The 22,933-nt window shown below is 47.8% G+C and overlaps 1 protein-coding gene across 4 annotated transcripts in view; it reads right to left on the minus strand.

Annotated features, from left to right (window-relative positions):
- The window catches only part of RIPOR1 (RHO family interacting cell polarization regulator 1), a 123,632-nt gene that overhangs the window by 44,061 nt on the left and 56,638 nt on the right, over window positions 1-22,933 (minus strand). For 2 of the 4 annotated variants that reach the window (XM_044419845.1, XM_044419849.1), the window contains exon 1: window positions 4,840-6,184. The exons of the other annotated variants lie outside the window; for them this stretch is intronic. In XM_044419845.1, the coding sequence (XP_044275780.1) occupies window positions 4,840-4,858 (19 nt within the window). In that variant the 5' untranslated portion in view covers window positions 4,859-6,184. Of the gene's footprint in view, window positions 1-4,839; window positions 6,185-22,933 lie in introns of those variants that run through there. 4 annotated transcript variants of the gene reach the window in all.

The following is a 22,933-nucleotide window of genomic DNA, read 5'->3' on the forward strand; positions in this document are numbered from 1 at the left end:
AGTTGTAGAGCAAACCATTGTGAGAGTTTATCCACCCCGTTTTAGAATCTAGGCCAGACTGTCCCAGTGCCAGATTCAGAAAGGCTGGTCTTCGTGCTGAATTTTGCACTTGCCAATCTTCACACGGAACCACTGGTGGGAACTCCTTTCCGGACACTCCAAGTGACTCAGGAGGTTATGGTTCTCCATCAAACATGACAAGGGGCTGAAGAAATAAGCCTCTCCTTGCCAACCGCATGCCTGTAATTAATTTAGTTAAAAACTAGTCATCGCTACTTGCTGCCCAGTAAGAATATGCCAGTGTGAGTGCTGGACTGGAAGGGTGGAAACCAGCATCTGAGGCAGCACTACGCCATGGAAGCCACTGACTGGCCCTGGACCCTCCCCTGACCTCATCTGGATAGCTCAACGGCCCACCGCAGTTGAGCTATGGACGTGCCACCCTCTTGGGGCACTGTGGCTTGGGCTGTCTGCTATTATGGATATGCAAGCCTCAGCCCTGGTTTACTGTGGCTTGTTGTATTGTACAAACCCATGTGGCAGGGGTTATTTGAAGGTTAAGCAGTCTTTGCATAACCCACCATCTGTTTTACCCAACTTCACCCCCTGTGAAGACACTTCAACCCACAAGCACTTCTTGCTGCCCAAGTTCACTGGTCCCATGATTCTCAACCTCGTCCACCTTACAGCATCTTGTGAGGACAAAATGGAGAGAAAGGGGTCATGTATGCCACTTTGGGCTCTTTGGGGGGAAAGGGGGGACAGAAGCATAGCAAATAAATGGTTTTTCTCTTAGATGGCTTTAAAAGGGGATCAGACAAATTCAGAGAGGAGAATGTGCCATGAACTATGGCAACATGGAGCTTCTGTTCAGAGGTAACCGGTAGGATAGAAGGCTGCAGCCTTGTGCCTGCTTGTGGAATTCCTGGACGTGTCTGCCCAGCTGCCGTGGGAAACAGCAGGGTGGATTAGATAAGCCTCGAACTAATCCAGCGGGACTCTTCGTGTGTCCGCTGGATTTCACACAAGCGGCAGGTGTATGGCAGGACTGAACCCGTCCTGCAGGAGAAGCGCTCTGGCCCTCCTGCCACGAGATGGGCACAGACCTCAAGTCGCCCTCCCCGCCCCGAAGAGCCAGCCAGTGCTCGAGTGTCCCTGCCGAGGCCTCCTCAACTGCACGGCATCCGCCTGTGTTTATTTCTGGGTTCTCATTATCAGTAAGTAGCAATTTAAAATGGAAAAACCGTGGGAGTGTGACAGGGAGGAAACCTTAAAGCGATCAACCCGTAGGACAGCTGAGCAAGCCGGCTAAGACAGGCTGCCGACAGGGTGGCCCCTGCAGGGGCAGGATCAGTTTCCCACCTGCCTGGGCAGGAGGGGCGAGCGTGTGACGCTGACCCTGCAGTGGCCCTTCTCGCCCTGGGAGCCGGCCGTGAGCCAACCATGAGAGTGCAAGTCGATCGGAGGCGGGCGAGCAAGCGGCAGAGCGCACACGGCTTGCCAAACAGCTGGCACCAAAAGCGTGAGACACGAAACTGACGCACTGCTGGAGCGCACCGAGCGTGGGGGTTGCGGTCAGAAGGCAAACCAAAGGAAGGGGCTGCCAAGAGGCATGTGTGCTCTTCTTTACATAAACACGAGTTAAAGCCCTGAATCAAGCAAAGCTGCATTCTGGGACCCGTTTATAAATAACGATCAATCAGCATTCTCCAACTGGGTGGCTCCCAGAAGCTTTGGACTGCAACTCCCATCAAATTGGCCATATTGGCTGGGAGTGGTGAGAGCTGAAGTCCAACATAGGTGGAATCCACCTGGCTGGAGAAGGCGGAAAGAGATTTTTGGAAGTATTGTTTTGCAACATTTACTCTGCCAGGCATGTGAAGGAGCTTACAGATTCTGTACGGGTTTGCTTCCAGGAGCTACTCAAAGAGCTGGTTTCACCTCTGAAAGTTTAGCAGTTTGGGACCAACATTTCTGAAGGGTCGAGCTGCTTCTGTATGAAGCTACCTGACCATTACCTGCTTGTAGGCAGGGCTGGTGTCAGCATTCGGCATCTTTGGTCTGTGAAGACCCCCGGATTCCGGCGGGGCCCACTGCCTTGGGCCCTCTAACTTTTTTTCTTTCCTCCAGGCGGCTGCATCTAACCACTCCTTTAAATTCCACACAATGCCCCCATCTTGCTCTGGGAGAATTTAAAGGGTAGCTAGACCGAGCCATCTAGTAAGTTTAGAAACAGCTGTCACCACAGCCCACCAACAAAGCAGAGGCCACCAGAGGACGCTTTCGCTAGGCCCCTGTCTGGTTTGGAATTGGCCCTTCCTACATGGGCCATCCTCCGAGTGTTCCTGCCTTTGAAGCTGAAGTGTCCATCAGGGCTTTCTCTGTGGTGGCACCTCAGAATGGGGCTGAGATTCTTTGCACTAATCCCATTCACCCCTGACTTCAGCTGACTGTGGATTTGTTTTCTCGTGGCTCCTAAAATAAGCTGCAGTGAGCTATTGTGTGACACAAGCCAAGCCATAGAGAGTTTAACTTACCCGTGGGGATTGTCGCATCGTGCCAGGCTCTCATAGGTGCCCGACTTGCCAATGTGTGTGTCATGCAAGCTCAGACAGCATGGGCTGTTTGAGGGGTTAGACAAACCTCAAGCAACCCATGGCTTGTTTTGGTGTTATCCGAGTATTGTCTGTTAAACAGCCTCTTTCAGGTTGGTTCACATGACCTAACAAGCCATGGCAAGTTAGGCATTGTAAAAAATATGCCTACGGGTGTCTGGCACAATGAAACAGCCCTCGTGGGCAAATTAAGGTACAGTGGACTGTGGGGTTGTGCAAACGGGTCTATCTGTTGTTAACCCTGACAACTGTTAGCGAAACCTGTGATTAAAAGAGCTGAACCCCTGATGCCTACAGCCACCCAGTGCTGTCAACATAATAAAACTGTGGCACACTACCTACTCATTCATTGTCTTGTAGTCTTGCTTAATACTCGTGTTTCTTTGTAATACTACATTGTAAGCTGCCTAGGAGGCTTCTCAGTCAAAAGGCAGGATAGGAATGGTGCCAATAAATAAAAAAGTAGAACACTGAAGTCCCGTTTCTTGGTCTTATCCCATGGCAGCAGGTATCACTTATACATGTCCAAGCGTCTTTTCAGTCGTAAGGGCTAGACTCTCGCTCCTCCTCACACACACGGTAAAAGCTGAGATTCTCTGCAAGCTGGTGCTGCACCCAGCACAACAGTCCGGGCTCGTGGCATGGGCAAATACAGAGCCTTGGGAATGACCAGTGCGAAACAAACATGCCAGGAAGAATCTGGATACTTCCCTGCTCACAAGCCCTGCCTTCCCTGCTCAGTGTCCCTGCCTTCCTCAACACCATCACCGCAACCCTGGTGCAGCCATCAAAGGAGCCCTGCCCCGTTGGTCAGGTGTATCACGTTACCTCTCAAGAGTTCAGCGAGATGTTTTTTTCATCTGCACAGCTCTGGAAGGAAGTCGAGAGTTTTAAGGAAAGGCAGCTGGTATCTTCTGTGGTCGAGCAGGGATTTGAACCCAAGCCGCCCTGGTGTAGATGTGAACGCTCAAACCACAATGTTGCTTTGAGTCTTTCTTCTTCCAGCCTAGCACCACCATCATGTTGCCCTGCATTTGCCTGAATCACACCCATCCCAGCATTTGCCAAGCGCTTTGGATAACCGCTCAGGCGTCCTGCGCACCATCTGACAGTGCCAGGAAGGGAGAAGGGCTCGTATCACCAGCACCTCTACAATGCGTCAAGGTGGCACAACTAGATATTATACAGGGCCATGAGGTGAGGGAATGCGGTATCCAGAAACATTCAATATTTACCCCTGCCCAACAAGGCCTAACAAAGACCCTTGTGGCAACTTAAAAGGTTAGCCAATTTATTATGGCTATAAAACGTCCTTTCCTGGACACCAGACAAGTTCCCCTGCTGTGGTTTTTCTAGTTGACCTTCTGTCGATTGACCCTAGCCAATTTTGGGGTATCTGGTACAGGCAGCTTCCAAGATGGCAGAAGCACAAGGTGGACTGCAAGCCCCTGTCTCAGCCAAGGAGGAGCATCTCTGTGCCCCGAATCCAGAGAATGTGAATGAAACCTCCTCTGAAATTGTTCCGAGGCCCGAGCAGCTTACCCAGAGCAAGGTATTCCCATCATTTTATTATTTTATAACTTCTTTTCCAATAACAAGGTGGCTCACAAAGTAGAAGCATGTAGGCATACAAACATTGAAATAATTGTGAAGTTTCCATATTTCATTACTAAGCCAGATGCAAAGTCAGTAACACTCTTGCCACAATAGATATTTTAACCTGCCAGACAAACATTCATGGCATTGGCTCCTGGTAACTTGTTCTGGAGGCAGAGAAAGCCCCTCCCTGGCTCCCCCACAGTCGCAGGGGCCCTTTCCAAGCCTTCCTTTCCTTATTAACAGCCTAAAATGAGCCCAATCATTCCCTCTAATGCCCCCTCTCAGGCTCAAAATGCTGCCCAGCTCCCACATTTAATACTTACTACTCATCATTGAGAGATTTATAAATACTTCACATGCATTACTTGAGCAGCCCTTTAAAAAGTGAGAACCCCCCTCCCCCATCAGGTAGGTTGGGATAATCCCATTGTTGTAAATTAGGGGGAGGCTAAATAGTCGCAGCTCCGCCTAAGGCCAGTTTTCCAGGTTCCCAGCCAATGACATATTTGAAGGGGAGAATTTCTTTGCTAATCAGCCTCTTGTCCATGACAGATGCTACAACAGCTAGGAATCCACTTCCTTTTCTCCAGATTCTATTGCACAGGCCAGGCAGAAAAGACATTACCTTTGTATTTCCCCTTCATCCTGATGCTGAGGCTTGGGCATCACCTGCCCTGGGGAGCAGAGACTGTCCTTGCATCCCACTGGCAGCTGCCGCCGCCGCTTCTCATCCTTGTCCCATGAACTGCGGCAGGAGCAAGAGTTTCGGGGCAGCCGGATGGACGGACGGACGAGGCGGTGTATCTCCTCCCACATTTCCTTGCTCGTAGCCTGACATCACCGCCCCAGTTCCTGCTGCTCCCAGGGTGAGTCAAAGCCACACAGACTCCAAGGGAGGAGGAGGAAACCCTGCCTCTGGAGGTGGAGGAAGGCAGGGGGGAGAGGAGGGGAGAAGGCTTCTGAAAACTTAGAACAATGCAGACTACAATGGAGTTATTTTCTTCCTTCTCCGGCTGAGGAGCCTCGGGTCTTTGCAAGCCCCAGACCTCCCTTTATTCGCAAACTGTACCATAAGCACCACTTAATTTTTATAAAATGTACGTCTATTTCTCTCTCCTCATCATTTTAGGGTGCGCAGGACTGCTATATTTTTATGAACTGCAGAAAAGGACGGTTTGCCATTACAGAGTCAGTTCATCACATGGGAGTGAGAAAGCCACACCTAATAAACATCCTCTTGAATACAGTGATGAGAGATGCAAAACTCTGTCCTCCTTTGTGCCACCTTTCATTCTCCTGATCTCTTTCCTTCTGTTCCAGAGGAAATCCAAAACCTCCCTCCCACCCCGCCAACTAAGACAGAAAAGGGAGTTGATGCCATTAATGCAACCCACTGCAGGTCTGGCCTGACCCACTGGTTGAACTCCAGTGACCTGGAACTGCAACTGATAAAGTAGTCTCTGAGTACACGCAGAGTGCTGCCACCGTCAGAGTTCCATTACTCCTACCCAGCACAACTTGAACTTAGATTCTGAACCCAGGTGACCAAGATAAACAGGACAGGCTGACAGATGCTACCCAAGAAAACAAGAAGAGCAGCCCTGCTGTGTCAGAGCAGGACCCCCCGAGTCCAGGATTCTGTTCACACAGTTACCAACGTGAGACGCCCACAAGCAGGACACCAGAGCAGCAGCACCCCACCCATGTTCCCCAGCAACTGGTGTGCACTGGCATACTGCCTCTGATCCAGGGGGTGGCATATAGCCATCAGGAACAGCGGCCATTGATTGCCTCCACCCCTATTGATTTGTCCAGCCCCCCCTTTAAAGCTGTCCAAACCGGTGACCAGCATTGCATCTTATGCTGGTGAATTCCATGGTTTCACTATGCTCTGCATGAAGAACTTCCCTTTACCTGCCCTGCATCTCCCACCCGTCAGCATCAAGGGATGACCCTGGTTCTCGTAGAATAGGAAAAGGAGATGCCTTTGACCCCCTCTTAGTTGGGGGTCAAAGGCATCTCTCTACCAACTTTCTCCACACCAGGCACAAATCTTCCTCCCTCTGTCATGCCTCCCCTTACTCACCTTTTCTCTAAATGAAATGAGGTCTGAAAGTGAAGGAACTTTCCTGAGCGCAGCTCCTCTGGGTATTTCAGAAACACGTCCCTTCAGCTACCCATCCTTATCCTAGGGACCGGCTCTGACAGAGCTGGCCTTGTGCTCTTGGCTCATCTTAGAGATCTCATCAGATCATGGTGGAGTGAGGGCAGAGGTGGCCTGCTAGCTATGATGGCAGGGTGGGGAGAGAAGCGTGCAGCTAAATCACTGCTTTTATAAGAAAATGACATGGGCCGTGCAGGAGGTGCCACTAAGCCTTACGTGGGACTCAGAACTGCCTTCTGGCAAACAACCAAATCCTTCCAAGGAAAAGCTTTGGCCATCTTGCAGAAGGAACCCCCCTCCCCGCCTGCTACAGTGGAGGAGGCTACTCAACTAACTGCCTTTACTCCCGTCCATGTGCCACAGCTGCCTCCTGGAGTTGCCAGGGTCTTCCTGTCAACGGCGGATACGGCGATGCACCAGCGCTCCACAGATCCACGGACAACCCTTGCACTGCGGCTTCCACAGCGCGGAGAATGCCGGCCGTCCCCAGAGCCCAGGACAACCACAGCTACTCCAGGATGCCGAGCTGGAAGATACCAGAGTCTTCTCTTGACTGGGTTGTGACCGACATCACCCGAGTCACACAGACAAATCCATGCCCCAAGTTTGTAGCTGAGCTGGTGCACAGAACCCCATCTACAAACCCGTACGCCGTGACTCTTGCAGCCAGCTAGCCAGGAAGTCACTGCCCCAGCTTTATCCACCCCACACATACCTGTTCTGTGCGAGCCCTGCTTTTGTCGGAAGTTGTCTCCCCCGGCGCAGGGTAGAAACTGTCGGAACACACAGCACTGTCCGGAAGGAGCGCAATGCAATTCGAGCCGTTCCAAGCAGCCTCTGTTCAAGTTCTTCGAAAGAGACCAGAACTCTCTGTGCAGCGCGCCCTCTTTGGGAAGCCAAAGGCATAACAAGCAACCGTACTTGCGACCCCCTTTTAAAGGACCGACTGAAGCGAGAGTCTGAATTCACCTGAGCCTTTCTTCAGATTGGATGTTAAGCAAATTGGGTTGGTGCGGAGGTGGGAGGGGAAAGCAGTGCTGCAGCCATTGTGGTTTCAATCAAGGCCCCCACGCTTGAGATGGAAAGAAACGTTCTGCCACTTGCTCTGACATGTAGGTACTGGAGGTATAGGGAGAGGTACACCGGGCAGAACAGCACATATCTGCATATGCACAACGCACGTGTGCAAATCTGTGTGTGTGTCTTTAAAGGCCTAAGGATGGCTCCTATTTGTACAAAGGGATGAATGGCCAGGAGAAGGGAGAGCGGAAAGAGTCAAGGTAGGGCGCAGCGGGAGGGAGAGTGCATTTACTTAGGGTATTTCTTGGATTTTTATCCCACCCCATGAGCCATAAGGCTGCCGGGGCTGGTTGCAAAGTTAAAAAATATACACTAAAATACAACTAAAAATAACAATTAACAAAATCTAAGAAACCACAAGCAAAGAGATGCCTTTGTGGAAACTTCATGGCCATAGATTATACAAAACCAACATGAAAGCCACAACAGGTAACAACCAGATTTAAAATATTAAAACCATTAAAATCATTCCAAGAATTAAAATATTAGGAAAAAGGTCTTTGCTTGGGGCCAGAAAGATACAAAGTGGGGATCAGGTGAACCTGTCTGAGTAGCAGGTTCCAAGACTGGGTGCGATTCTGACTGCCAAAAAGGCCCTTCTTGCAGCCTCCCTCCTTACTTCCCAAGGAGGAGGCTTCCTGGGAAGGCCTCTCATGATGCAGTAAGGGCCAGACTGGCACGTGTGGGAAGAGGTGCGCTGTTAGATACCCTGGCCCCATGTAGGGCTTTACACACAAGAGCCACACCTTGAATTCGGCCCAAACTTCAACTGGTCACCAGTGAAAGTGGCAGAGGACTGACCTGAGGTGATCCGCCAGTCCTTGTCAGCAGGCTCACTGCCCTGTTGGACCAAGTGAAGTTTCTGGACCATCTTCAATGGAAGCCCCCAGGAGAGAACATTGCAATGATCCCAGCAAGAGGTTACCAGCATGTGGATCACCATTGCCAGGTTCTGTCTGTCCAGACAGGGTCATAGCTGATAAATCAGCTTTAGCCTCCTCTGACACATGTGGGCAAAAAGCCACCTGATCCAGGGAGATCAGGTGCAATGAGATCCTCACCCCGCCCCCCCGTTCCTTTGTTTTGCAAGTGCCCATGGAGAGCGGGGGGGGGGGGCTTCCCCTAGTATTTCCCCTCATGGGCTGCCCCCTAGTATTTCCACTGGTGTTCAGCCAGCCCCATTCCATTCATTCTCCTTCACCCTCTCGTTCATTCTGTCCCAAAGTCCTGCCTTGAGGCACCACTGGGAGCAGAGCGGTGGGGAGAGAAAAACACCACTGTATATATGGAAAAGACACAAGCCACATTTTGTAATAATCTTAAGTTGATGTGGAGAAGGTGAGTAGATAAGACAGACAAAACTGAGTAGAGTTAAGCAGATTTAGTTAGGCTAGGCCAAGCACTATGTATTTTAAAAAGTTCCTGGCTTACACAGGGTAGCTATGACTCCTTTTTGCAGAGGAAAATCATCATTTTGAAGGGCTGCCAGTTGACTGTCCCCTATTCTGAAAGTGTTTGCTATTTGATGGCCTTCCTCTCTGAGGTCAGGTGAAAGATAAAGAACCATCATGACAGGAAAACCTGAGACTTGAAGCTGCCCATCAATAGCACCTGCAGAGCGGACTGAGCCAGGCACAGGGGCTTTCCATGGCGAGAGAGGCTGCATTTCTATTTCAATGTCAATATTTGTTTAAAAATTGCACCTATCTACATAAATTGGCATATGGACATGTTATGCAAATTGGTACCCTCTTTTGTCCTTTTTATTCTTTTCTAGTCACCCTTTACACCAAGGTATATAGGAGGCAAAGTAGCAAAAGGTTACTCTTATTTTAAAGAAAAGAAATGAAAGTCTGCAGTTATTTTCAGAGTTCAGGGCTGGCAAAGGACACTCCTCCCCAATCTATCCTGATAACCAGTCTCTTTTGTCGCCTTTGCGGTGAGCATATCTGTTTACAGAGAAGGAATGTCAGAGTCATTCATGGAGATGTAAGTCAGGAACCTTGTGCTAAGAGCCAGATCTCAGAAAGGATCAACTGGGCCATGCCGTCTTTGTCTGTCTTAATGCAGCATCGGGGAACGGGTCCTCTCCACTCATCCGGTTTCAGCCAAAGGGAAAGGCGTTCCCTTCTTTTCCTTGAATCTGGTTCCATTGGTAGAACATCTTGCTGTAATTCAAAAAAACCCCAACCCACTTCTTATCTGTACTCCCTCCCTTCCTTTATGCAGCCAAAGAGGCTGGAAGTCCTTTCTGTGGGGCCTTGATGTCCGGAAGTTTAGCTTCCTTTCCAGCTTCCACTGGTCCCCTTTGCTCCGTTTCCTCATATCCCAGCAGGGTCCACCCATTCACGATAGATCAAGGAGCCTCTGCTTTGGTTCTGCAAGGCTGCCTTCCTGCACACAGGGGCATATCACTGGGTACTGCATGGCAAAAGCAGCCCCGCATGTGGAACACCATCACACTCCAGCTCCAGCTGGCCTTCCACAGTAATACATGACCTTTTCAACAGTAGGAGCAGAGCACTGAGCTCTCAGCATCCTGGTTTGTATGTATTTTATTAAGAACACTTATGAATGGCTTCTGTACCTACCACGGGGCTTTCAAAGCAATGTACGGCTACATACAATACCATACAATCCAGTGCAATACAATCAAAGCAGCATAAGAACTAAGAGAAAACATTCTCAGATACAGGCCATAACAGCGTCAAAAGCCAAAGTCTGGCAGACGGATGGGCTTTTTCACTACCTGCCTGAGACCCAATGGACATGGAACCAACCTGACCTCCTTGGGGTTCCACTGTTGGGGTGCTGCTTCTGAAAAGCCCTGTCTTGTGTGTTTCCCAAGTTAGCCTCCCCTGGTGGTATGACATGTAGCAGGACCTCGATTTATGGGCAGATACATACAGGAGAAGGCAATCTTACAGATACATAGGATCCAAGCTGCTTAGGGCTCTGGAGGTGAAAACCAGCATCTTGAATTCATCTCACTGCAGTTGATCCAAGTGATATATGGTCTCTAAAGTGCATGGCAGACAACTCTCACAGGGCCACATTTTGCCCTAGCTGAAGTTTCTGAACGCTGCAAGGGCAACCTACTTAGTACATGTTACAGAAGCATAAACCAGGCCTCCCCAACTTCTAGGACCGACTTTTAGCATCTTCAGCTGGCATGGCCAATGTCCAGGAATGTTGTGAGCTGCAGTCCAAAACATCTGAGCAGCACCAGATTGTGACACAATAATCTAAGTTTAGCATGTCTGATGCAGATGGCTGGGTGATGACACACCAGGCCAGCCAGGCAGGTACAGCCAGCCTGCGCAGGAACACGTGTGGCTCCTCCATGCAGGGGCAGGTGCCAAATGCTTGGAATCCTTGTTCCCCTGAAGAGGCTAAGCTTAGCTAAGATCACAACAAAAATTCTAGCCTGACATTTTGCAGAACGCAGAAGATGCAATATGCCAAGCCTTTGCAACTTGAAGGCTAAGGCCATTAAACCAGTGATTTGTGCTTTTGTACGCATGTGTTGAGATGGTGGAGGAACACCTGCTATCAGCTGGCAGCACTGGAGAAGGCCAGGGACTGAAAGGCAAGTCACGCCTGCCTTTTTGCCACTCCCTAGTTTTGAATTTCATTTTCTGAACTCATGAAAGCCCTACGACCTTAGACCAGGGGTGGGCAACACATGGACCAACGGCTGCCTGGTCCACCTGGCCTCGCCTTGAGGCACTAGCTCCTTTCCACTGCCAAATGCATCATTTGCTGGTGTGTCAGTGCTGAAAAAGCAGGGCATGTGTATGAAAAGCTGCTCCTTGATTACTGCTGCACCACAAATTTGGCAGCAAGTTTGGTGGTGCAGCAGCCATTGTCCCCAGTGAAGAAACTGGCTCCCATACCCTTCCACTCAATATTCTCTCCTCTGTTGGAGTGGGCCGACTTTAGGCCTACTTTATTTCCACAAGGACCCTGTTATCCTGGAACCTGTAGCAAAATACACCCAGAAGACAGATATAAGTGTTGGGCAAGGTGTCCTTGAGAAGATGGTCAGCCCGGGAACCAGTTTTCTGCTATACACACAGATCCTGCCATACCTAAACAAATCTACTTTGGTTTCCTGCCAAGCCCTTTTGATTTCAGCATTCTGATTAAGGAGGAAATGCAGCACTTTTTGGCTATTTATTTATTGGAAGTATTTTTATCCTACTCTTCAGCCAAAAAGGCTCCTGGAGCAGCTTACATCAATAATGCAGAGCTGTCCCTGTATGCAGGCTAACCATCTAAGAAGACACAACAGAGGAAGAGGAAGAACAGGCAGGGAAGAGGGGGAAATGGGTTGCGCCAAGAGGGCTGGTAGAAGGGCCTGGCTTCCCCTTCACTTTGCAATTGCTAAGCCACTGGGAGCCAACGAATCGTTGCTGAACTACCACACATCACCTAAGCTTTCCATAGACGCAATCTGCTTCCTGCTTGGACCTGCCTTGTCTCATGCTACCATCTCTCAGATCCGTCAAGCAATCCATGCAGGATGGCCATAAGCAGGGCTGTCAGGGCTGGCAGTTAAATTTAACCTCTTTGTTCAGAAGCAATAAACCCTTAAAAACCACCAATCCCTGGGAGGGCTGCTTGTGAGGAAGGATTCTGTTGGACTGCATGGACCATCTCAATGATCCAGCAAAGCTTTTCTTTTACATGTACTGGACCATTAAGTTTGATGCTTTCAACCCAATCCACATTCTGTTTGAAGGGACACAACCAGAGTCCTCATTTGTGGCTGACTCCAGGACACCAGAGGCCTTGCAAACATAAATAAATAAATAAAAATAAAAATAAAAATAAAAATAAAATAAAATAAAGCCTATCCAGTAACCAGTCTTCTTTCTGAGCTTCCTCCAGAGACCAGTGCCATCCAGAATTCCAAAAAGATTTTCTGTCTGGACTTTTCCAAACATTCAGTTGTTGTGGATAAAGGGAATTTTGAGTGGCATGCTTTAAAATCTGCTGTGTGTGAAAACTGTTAATTCCCCATCACCACCAGTAGTTCTTTTTTAATAAGGTTATTATGCCTTTCTGGATAACTTAAGTAGGAAAACATCTGAAAGGATAACCTAAAATCTGATTTTGGGTTCCTTCTAACTCCAGTTCTTCTGAAATGGTTCAGCACAGGGGAAGCAGCTGTACCTGACAGCATCTTCCTTGTGTGTAAAAGGTTCCAGATTCAATTCCTGCCATTAACTGGTAAGGCTCAAAAAGACCTTCCTGAAACCTTGGAGATTCACTGCAGACCACCATTCCCCAAATCAGCACCCTCCAGATGTGGTGAGACCACAACTGCCATCCTCCCCATCAAGCCTAGCCATGTTAGCTGAGGATGATGAAGTTGTGCTCCCATGGATCTGGATAGTGCTGGGCTGGGGGAGGGAGGGTAGCTTGAGGGGCAGAAAGTTGATTTCCAGCTTGGATTTCAGCTCCCAGCATTCCTGACCATGGTCATGCTGGCAGGGGCTTTTGGGAGTCGAAGCGCATTACTTCCGAAGATTTATGCTCTGCCAAGCCCTATACCAGGCTTGGCAAATGTCCAGAACTGAAATATCAGATGGAGCAATTGTTTCTAAGGCACCTTCCACTGCTTCTACACTCTAGATATGGAACAAAACTCCATGTTGGCAGCAGGGGGTAGAGTAGAGCAAGCCAAGCTACTGCAACACCCCCAAGCCCAAGATGATGTTTCCCACAGTTCCTGAGGGCTTCCACAGGCCATTGTTTCCAAAAACCAAGCCATGAGCCGAGGAGGCCTAGGCCTTACTGGATGAATGCAACGCCGAAATGGAGGAGAATAATCGAGCGGGTGGGCTTAAATAATCTTTGATCATCCAGTGTCGAGCTGTGTGGTGCTCCATCTCATGGATTTGTATATCGCTTGCTGGTGGTGTATGGCAAACACACAGGCACTATAGGCATTTCATCTGGCTACCAGACCACTATGCATTTTGTGGAAATGAATTCTGCAAACCAATTACACAACATGAACTGAAGAGCAAATCAGCTTCACGGGTAATATTCCCCATCCTAAGTGATTGTACAGTTGGATCACCCTTTCAAGTCTTGGTGCCTTCCAGGTGGGCTAGAATACAATTCTCAACACCCAGCTGGATAGCTAGGGATAATGGGATTTGTAGTGCAACCCATTTGGAGGTTACTGGATTTGCCTAGATGCAAGAGACCTATCTTGTTTGCCAACAGAGACTTTCAAGTGAGTGAATAACCACCCCAGGACGGGGGTAGAAAAGGGCATTAAGGGTCGTGTTACTTAGCCTTTCCCAACCTTTTGCCCCCAGATGTGTTGGACTACAATTCCCATGCTCTCCAGCCAGCAGGGCAACAGGGAAGGCTGCTTTTCATTAACAACGCTGGTCAAATAGCAAGCTTTGTCGGACAATCAACTATGTAACACCACAGCCTGCTTTCCCCCCCCTCCATAACCTGTTTTTTTTTGGGGGGGGGAGCAATTTAAACTAAAAGTGTCCTTCTAACAACTGAGAAGCTGTAACAAAATGCTGCCATATGAAGCTTTCCTTCATGTTTCCCATTCTGTGAGCCCAGTGACAGCTCCCAATAGCCTCAGTCTTAAGCATGTTTATGACAATGTTAAGTCCCCACCAAGTTTCAGTGGGACTTTTTCCAAATAAGGATGCCTAGGTAGACTGCAGGATAAGACTCTGGTTTACCCACCAGTGCTATTCTTAGAGGAGTTGCTGATGAAGCAACAGAGCAGTTGCAGAGGAGAATGCGCAGTTGCTTGCTTTGAAAGCCTCCTTTTCCTGCTGGCTCTAGGAAGACTGGGGGTAGGGTAAGGGACCTGCTCCAATCAGAGCCCATTGCAATCAGAGTTAATAATGCAAATGTACATGCATATTTGCATAATTCATTTTAAGTGCTGAATTTGGGCCTGTCTGCCTGGGACTAGCAACTAATAAACCATGTCCTCATACAGTACTTTTCACTTTACAGCTTTGTTATTCATCCCCTGCCTGACTCAAGGAAGACTGCTGTGGATTGAAACAGGCAGTGTGTTTCTCTGGGGAGAACATGGTGAAAGGCGTCCCTAGAAGCCATGCGCACTCAAGTGCAACTGAGGTTAATGGCTCATCCGGGCTTCCTTCCCTCCCCTCCTGCCTTTTTCAGCTGGAGAAGAGACCCTTTAGAAGAAAGAAAATGCCTCTGGTGTATTTATTACTTATTACATTTCTATACTGCCCAATAGTTGAAGTTCTCTGTCCTTCTGCTTTCACCTCTATGCTCCCAGACTCGGCGAAAGACTGCTCCCTGAAGCATCAACCAATACTAAAACCTTTCATTTGATTCAGGAACTCCAAAGGGAGAGCAAGAAAAGAATGTATTCATGGGTAAAGAGAGGAACGCCTGGCACATTTTCCATCCTGCCACCCCACCATTCTCCTCGCCTGCCTCCTGTTCTGAGCTTTCAGTGCAATCATTCTTGGGGAGGACAGCATGGAAGAAAAAGCAGCAGCTGAAAGAGGCAAGGGGGGATTGGGGTGGCAGCACAGCAGGACAGGAGAGAGAAGAAGGTGATTCTACCTGTCTCAAAAGACTAGAAGATACAGAGGAGGCATTTCTTAGGTCCAAACACACCTGTCCTGATCTCTCACTGCTGCCTTGTTTTCTCTTGGCCTAGGTAAGAGGCACTGAGGAAAGGCTGTGACGAAACAGCAGAGCATGCGTTGAATAAAGGTGTGAGCCCTGACATGTCCAGGTAAAAGGCAAAACCTCCGGCCAGAACCCGTAAAGAATAATGCCCAAAGCACTGAGGGTTTGCCTTGGTACAGGGATCCTATGTTCCTAAGATGTTTTTTTAGTTATTTACTGTATTAAACACCTGTAAGGAACCAAGTTTTCCAAGAGCTTTACAGAGAAGAGTTAGGAATATCAGGAAGCAAAGTACCCAGAGGAGGGCCTTCTCTGTGGTGGCGCCCCATCTGTGGAACGCGCTCCCCAGAGAGGTCCGCCTGGTGCAGTCGTTATTTGTTTTTCGGCGCCAGGCCAAGACCTTTTTATTCAAACAATATTTTAATAATGTTTAATATTTATAGGTTTTAATTGTGCAGCCAGGGTGTTTCCGGGTTTTAATTGTAATTGTTATTAATATTGTATTTATTTATTTCTGTGAGCCGTCCCGAGGCTATATAGCAAGGGGACAGCATATAAAAACTTTAAAAAAATAAATAAACAAACAAACAAGAGTTTGCAGACATTGCTTCAATCATCAATTCAATTGCAAGCCAAGAAATTTCTAGAAGACTGAGACTTTGGAGGGAAGCAATGAAGGACCTAGAAAATGTCATCAAGTGTAAGTGCATTTCACGGCAGACCAAGGTCAAGATCATCCACACTACTGTCTATTCCCCATCAGTATGGATGGGTGTGAAAGCTGGACAGTGAAGAAAGCTGAGAGGAAGGACAGTGATGCATTCAGAACTCAGTGTGGGAGGGGAGCTGGACCAACAGAAAGATGTACAAGTGGGTCTTAGTTCAAATCCAGGCAGAACTTTCTTTGGAAGCAAAAACGATGAAGCAGCGGCTGCTGTACTCTGGGCACATTCTGAGAAGGCACAATTCACTGGGGAAGACAAAAACGTTAGAGAAAGCCAAAGGAAGAAGAAGAAGAGGAGGAAAACCAAATACAAGATGGAGCGATTCCACAAAGGAAACCACAGCCTTGAGTTTACAAGAGCTGAGCTGGGCTGTCAAGGGCAGCATTTTGGAGGAAGTTTATTCAGGTAAGCCAGAGACGATTTGACAGTACATAACAATACATAACAACGGGTGCTTGCCAGAGTTAGTTAACGACCTAAACCCAGGGATGAGAAGAAGGCAGGTGTGGATTATCTGGGTGACGCAGTTTCATTGGGGTGATTTGCAGGAGATGAGCTGGAATTTCTGATGCTTAATGGTTTAACCACAGAAGCCCTAAAAGACAATCCCCACCCCTCACAGCAATCCAACTGCAGAAATGAAAAAGCCCAAAGTCACCAGGATTGGATTTTGTGTGTGTGAAAGGACCATGAGCTCTTACTGAGCTCTGTTACTCAAAATAAATTCCCAGGCTTTATTTTAAGTATATGCCTTCTGCAAAAGGCTCCAGCAGCTCAGTCTTTTGGTTCTCCAAAATCCCAAAACAAAACCCCATATAGATCTTGCAGACCTTAAGTCAGTCCACTTGTGATCTAACAGACACAATACAAAAAAATAAAATAAAAGAGGGACAAGCGATGGGAGGGAAGAGGAGACCAAACGTTAGAGCAGCTACTTCTCCTCTGGTTGACTCATGGCACCACGGCTGGTCTTCCCTCAGCCATGATGTTCTCCCTGACAAGCGTGAAGAGGAATCTCCCGGCCAGGACAGAGCACAGAACACGACTCTGTTCAGCTCTTCATTCCCAGCAGGAGCAAAACGAGAGCTGTGCTCATGAAGAGAAGAGAGGTGGGACTCTCATCCCTGCCTTCTTCCACTACAGCAAGTGGGGGAACCTACAGGAGGGGATATGTGGAACCTCCCCAATCAACTGCCCAAGATTCACCAACTGAGGCATGCTTTTGAAATTAGGGAATACGACTGCATCGGAGCATATTCTGAGCTTGAAAATTTGCTTGTATTACCAAATCTAAACTCAGGTTCTTTGTCATGAAAATCCACTTCGGGTCACCGCAAGCTTTCCTCACTTCAAGTCTGCTTTAGTGGGGAGCACGGTGGAAGAGGAGTTTTTGCTGCTGCCACCACATTATGAAACAACAGGTACCTGCAACAAATTGACGCAGTGGGGAATACTTCTGTTTGGGATTCTTCACTATTTTCTCCTACCTCCCACCACCAATAGTTGGTCAGGATCCCATACTCAATGAGCACAGTCCCCGTTAGCTTGGGGGTGGGGGGAGTTGCTCTACGCTAGGTTTTTCCCCAAACATTTTTGTCCTTCTGCAAATCTTGGGTTCCCCCGTGTCAACCAACACCTTCTGCCCCTGTGTGGATGGCTCATTTTTGGCTATAGAAGCGATGGCATCCTAGTCCAAAGAATGGAAGGAGGGGGTAAGCCTGGGAGTCAGAAATCTGCTCATGAATCAATCAATCAATCAATCAATCAATCTCCTAATCTACTCAAGACATCTACTTGCAGATCTGGATCTTCATTCTTTCACCCACAGTAGGAGAGAGACATCACTGCCAGGGATGGCAGGCCTATTTAGCGCCCGAAATTTCATGGTAGAGAAATACAGCTATACCAGCCCTTCTCAGCACAGCGTATCAAGGAAAGGCTCTGATGTCTTTGCTTGGCATACCAGCTCATTTATCCTCATTCAGTTATAACAAGAACAGCACTCTCAATGCAAGGAGGAAAAAAATTCCCAGGACAGCTTTGCTACCAGAAGGGCCATCCAGAGATTCTTCCCAATTTGTCGCCTGCAAGGCACTCATTTCAAAACCTCTAGTCTGAACCCCCACTGTTCCCATTTAGAAGATGTGGCAGTGCCATGGTGCATAATTCACCTAAGACCTGTATTGAATCCAACACATACACACACACACAACTTTGCACACCATTTCTATTTTTAAAGCTGGGTGGCCCTATGCATCCTTTCTGAAAGCAAACGGTATTTTTACTGCCCTAACCCCTCTCAACCTCAAGTGGATAAGATACACAGAAGTCCTCAATACATCCAGAAATCCTGCCCTGCCCCTCAAACTGTCCTTTCACAATCCATTTTGAAGGTAAATGCTTTCCATTGGTAAGAACTCATCATGTTCTCAAGAGACGGAATGTATTGCTTGTTCTGAAGATATTTAAATCTTGCCTTTCAGTCCAACAAAGGTCAAGACAGTTTGCAGGCAACAGGTAACAAGTAACACAGACACTCACAGAGCAGCCCTTAGAATACAAATGTTCAAACCAAATAAACAGCCCAAAATTAAACCAAGCTGAAGCCAGCAATAAACAAGGCATTCCAGCACAGAAAAGCAAATTAAAACCACCAGCTGAGTAAAATACTAAAAGCATTCCTAAAATGCCTGGGAGGATTAAAAGGACTTTACCTGGGTCTGAAAATACTATCATGCAGGTACCTGGGGATCTTCTGGGGAGAATATCCTATAGAGTTGCCACCACTGAAAAGATCCTCTCCAGAACAGCTCATCTAATTTGCTGGGGCACCTGGAGGGAGGCTTATTATCCTGGTGGGCAAATACAGGAGCAAGCGCCCTGGCTGGAAAGGTGCTGTGTGCGCATCCAACAGCTGATCAGTGGCAGGTTCAGAAACAGGAAGGAGAACCCAGCACCCTAGTGTCAATCAAGGTTTTTATTAAAATACATATTTTTGAAGGGAAAGGGGAGTGGAGTGTTTTGCAGGTGCTGAGCCATCAGCCCCTAGCTCTCTTTGTAGTTAAGATGTTAAGTGACATTTCTAGTCAATTTTCTATGGAAACTGTAAGCTAGCAAGCACTGCTTCCAGCTACAGACAGGATTCTCATGCAGCCAGAGGAGACAGAAGTTCTAGGCAGGCTCAGCACAACAAAGTAGTTAGTACTCTTCAGTTAGTTTCCTGGATTACAGTAGGATGAAAGAAGGTTGTCAGGAAACCGACACTGCCTACTACAACCTGTCCTTCTCAACTTAACGGACTACCAAGTCCAGCATGAAGGTGGGGCTTTCTCCAGGGCTGCCACCGTGGCTACGAGACTCCTCGAGCTCTCCATTATCACTCTCCTTTCTCTTGCCCAGCCTTCTCCAGCCTCCACAGTGGAAGAGTAGAGGCAGAGAGGCAGAGAGGCAGTGTGACACAATGGCTGGAGTGTGAGACTGAGTCCGGGCTCAAATTGCCACTTGGCCATGGAGCTCAATGGGTGACTCTGGGCTAGTCACCAGCTCTCAGTTCAACCTACCTCACAAGGTTACTGTGAAGATAAAATGGGAGAAGAGGAGGATCGTGTAAGCCACATCAGGCTCCTTTGAGAAAAGGTGAGATGTACATGTAGGAAGTAAACAAACCCAGTTTACTACTGATACATTAGTTAACAGCTTCCATCATCCTCCACCAGCATGGCCATATTTCTGCTGCAGCTTTTGAGGGGTGAGCTTTCCAAAGGCATATTTTTAAAGCAGAGGCAGTGAGCTCAGAGTAGAGGTCAGAAGCAGTGAGGCAGCTATTCCTGGACTCAACCTGGCCTTCATCCGTGCAGAGCCCATCCTTCCTGCCTTGTTTTGCCTGGCGCTTGGAGCAGGAAGCACTGGCTCCTGCCAGTATGATCCGCCAGCTGCCCCAGGGACAGGTACCAACACAACCATTACCAGCCAGAAATCCATCCCTCACTGACACATACTGGGACTTGCTGAATGCCTCTGCGCCCCACTGAAGTATAGCAGCTTCTGTGGCAGGGGAGGGGTGGATTATCAAACTACGTCGAAAAACAGAGGTGGGCTACATGAGGCACCCCAAGTCTTCCCAATGTGTTGGCAGCACAGTGGTGGCAAAACACCCCTGCCTCCCATATTCCCTTTAAAACAAGGTACAAAGTACAGCTTGTTCTAGCAAAAGATTGCACTCATCTGGGAAGCACACCATTTTAAAAGGTGCATGCTCATCACATCCCCTGTTTTTAAATGGAAAAGGGTCTTCATTTTCTCATTTTTTATTTTTGCCTTTACTGCTACTCCTAAATCCAGGGGTGATTCAGCACCACGGCAGTGGCAAAGTTCACAGAAGGTGCAGAGGTCCAAAACTGGCCTCCAGCACTGCCAAAGCTCTGCATCCCTGCCACTCTGAAGTCACTGCAGCCCATTTGCAGAGGCAGCCCTCAGAACATGGCACCTCCCCAGTGAAGAACCGGTGTCCTTGCGACTCACGATGCTCTAGAACATGGGTCCTCAAACTCTGGCCCGGGGGCCAGATCCAGCCTGCCATACCCATTTGGACCCGCCGCCCACCTCGCCCCACACGTGGGGAGGCAGCAGTTTGCTCGCTTGCAGAAAACCATCTCCGAGCGAGCAAGCCAAGCCGCTGCCCTGTGCGCCCGACTCATGGCGCATGCCTGCCCCCGCCCATGCCTCGCTGCGCACCCTGGACCCACCCCAGCGCGCGTGCCTGCATGCACCACGCGCACCCCCGGCTCCACATTTCCGGCCCGCACCCGGCACCGGCAGCTTTCAACTGGCCCCCCGGTGGAAAAGTTTGAGGACCCCTGCTCCAGAATGCTCGCACGCTGTGAAATCCGACCTAATCTAGAGTTCCCTCCTTTGGAGGCCTCCTGGCCAGACCGATGCATAACTAAATGTCGATATGCATGCACATAAGGACGGCTCATTTCCAGAATGCTCACTTTGGAAATACCCACCTCCAGTTCCAACCAAGCCCACTCACAGCTTTGCAGCAATTATTTTGCCCAATAAGCTGTCATTTGGCAGAATCCATGTGGCTTTTCTACATAATCAGCATTGCTGGCATTGTTTTCTGTTCAGGGCTCAGAAGCCCACTGCAGTCTAATTTATTCAATCAGACCTCCCATTAAAGGGGGTGGGGAGAGAGAGAAATGTACTCAGATTAATAGAATCCTTAAAACCAGGCGCTTCAAGAAGCCAAGAGATTGAACAGATGGCCCCTTCTATAGTTTCATAGGATGGTTTCAACTATATAGATTTGGTCTCTGTTCAACTGTACAGCTTCCCCCAAATTTCATTAAACATCTGTTGATTCCATTGGTTCTGGTTATTAAACTCTGCAATATATACCCTGTTGTCCAAATTTCAATTATCCAAATTGCCTGATGGTCTGAAATAGCTGTATTTTCCTGCACCTGTCAGTTAAATTCTATGTAAACACAATTGTTCCCATTCATCTAGACTTCTCTGTATCTAAGCACTTGGATTAAGTATCTATCAAGTCCTTAAAATTGAGACAAGCAAGAGAGAGAAAGAAAGAGAGGCTTAAACAAAAAGTTTCAGCATTTTATCCTGACTCATCAGACACTCCTCACCATGATAGTAAACTTGTGTTCCTCAGAAAACAGAAAGTGCAGAGGAAAAAGCAGCCCTGCTACTAGAAAGCTAACATGTTAGAAAGAAGGCTGTGCTAGTACAGTTTACATGAAATCTAGCTTTTTGCACCGAGGGAATGTTTTGTGGACTACATGTAACCTTTTCCCTAAAGCAACATGCTAGCATTTTACATGCAGGTAATTTTTTCAGGAGCTGAGCACTGAATCACATAAGTCTGTATTGCTATATAAAATGGTACAAGTCAGACACAGGTTTACCACCACTGTGAGAACTAGACACAATTTTACCACTACTCTTTGTTTCCCCCTTTCATTTCCCTAATGAAGACTTGTACACAATCCTTTGCTTTGACAAAATTTCCTCCATTATCTGATCTGATACCTTGTTCTGGCTCTCTCTTCAAGCAAAATACAGAAACTTCAGCAAGACAAGTATTCTTCCTGTGGTAACAGATCTATGCTTCCATTTTATTTGAATTACTTGAATTTTATGTTATAATAAGCTCCTAGATTTTGTGTGGTTGTTGCTTAGTTTAATCAAAAGACAGTTAATAAATGTTACATTTGAATAAACATCCATTTTAAAAACCCATTTCCCAAATAAAAGTGTTCATATGTGTATGTAGTGGATACTATAAAGCATTTAGTTTTTTATTTTTTTTTCAGTCCTCATCCTTCTAAAGCATCTCTTCTGAACAAACAAAATAAAACAAACCCCAATTTCTCATTTAGTACTGCTAGGAAAGAAGCAACCTGCTGCCCAAAGCTTTCCGGCAGAAGTTTTACTCTCTCAACAGATCTCCCTATTTGCAATCCATATGAGACAGACCCTTACGTTGCTCAGGACTGAACTGGTTAATTTTTAGCTGGAAACAGACATTTGTTCGTTCAAACTAACCCCCCACTTCCCCCACAGCTGTCTTCTTTGGCAGGCAGAGATATAAGGAAGAATCCAGCAGAGGAACAAAGCAAGGCCTATCCTTTTAATTCCTTCCACAAATCAGAAACAGCAAAGGAAGAAAAGCGGAACTCAACATATGCATTGGCTTGTAACCAGAACTCCACCTCCCCCAATCCTACAGAAGAGTTCCCAATGACATATATCTCTTTCAATTGCCACCTAGGCACTGAGCGATTTAATTGCTTTATTAACAGATTAACCTTTTCAAAGCTCACAATCAATAAACTAGCTAACTGCCCTAAGATAAAGTATTGTGCCTCAGAAAGTTGGTGCTTTCCAATTGTGTTGGATTGCAAGTCCCAGCAGCCCCCAGCCACACCCTAGAACAAAGCAAGCACAAGGAAATGCTTGTTTCTTTTGGCAGAGCCACCAATACCCAGGAGCTGAGTATCCATCAGCGGCCTGAGCATCATAAAAGGCAAAACCAGTCTACTGTTGGCTCCCTCCCCAAGAAC

Source organism: Varanus komodoensis, unplaced genomic scaffold (genome assembly GCF_004798865.1).
Source record: "Varanus komodoensis strain SLA01 unplaced genomic scaffold, ASM479886v1 scaffold109, whole genome shotgun sequence".
NCBI lineage: Eukaryota > Metazoa > Chordata > Lepidosauria > Squamata > Varanidae > Varanus > Varanus komodoensis.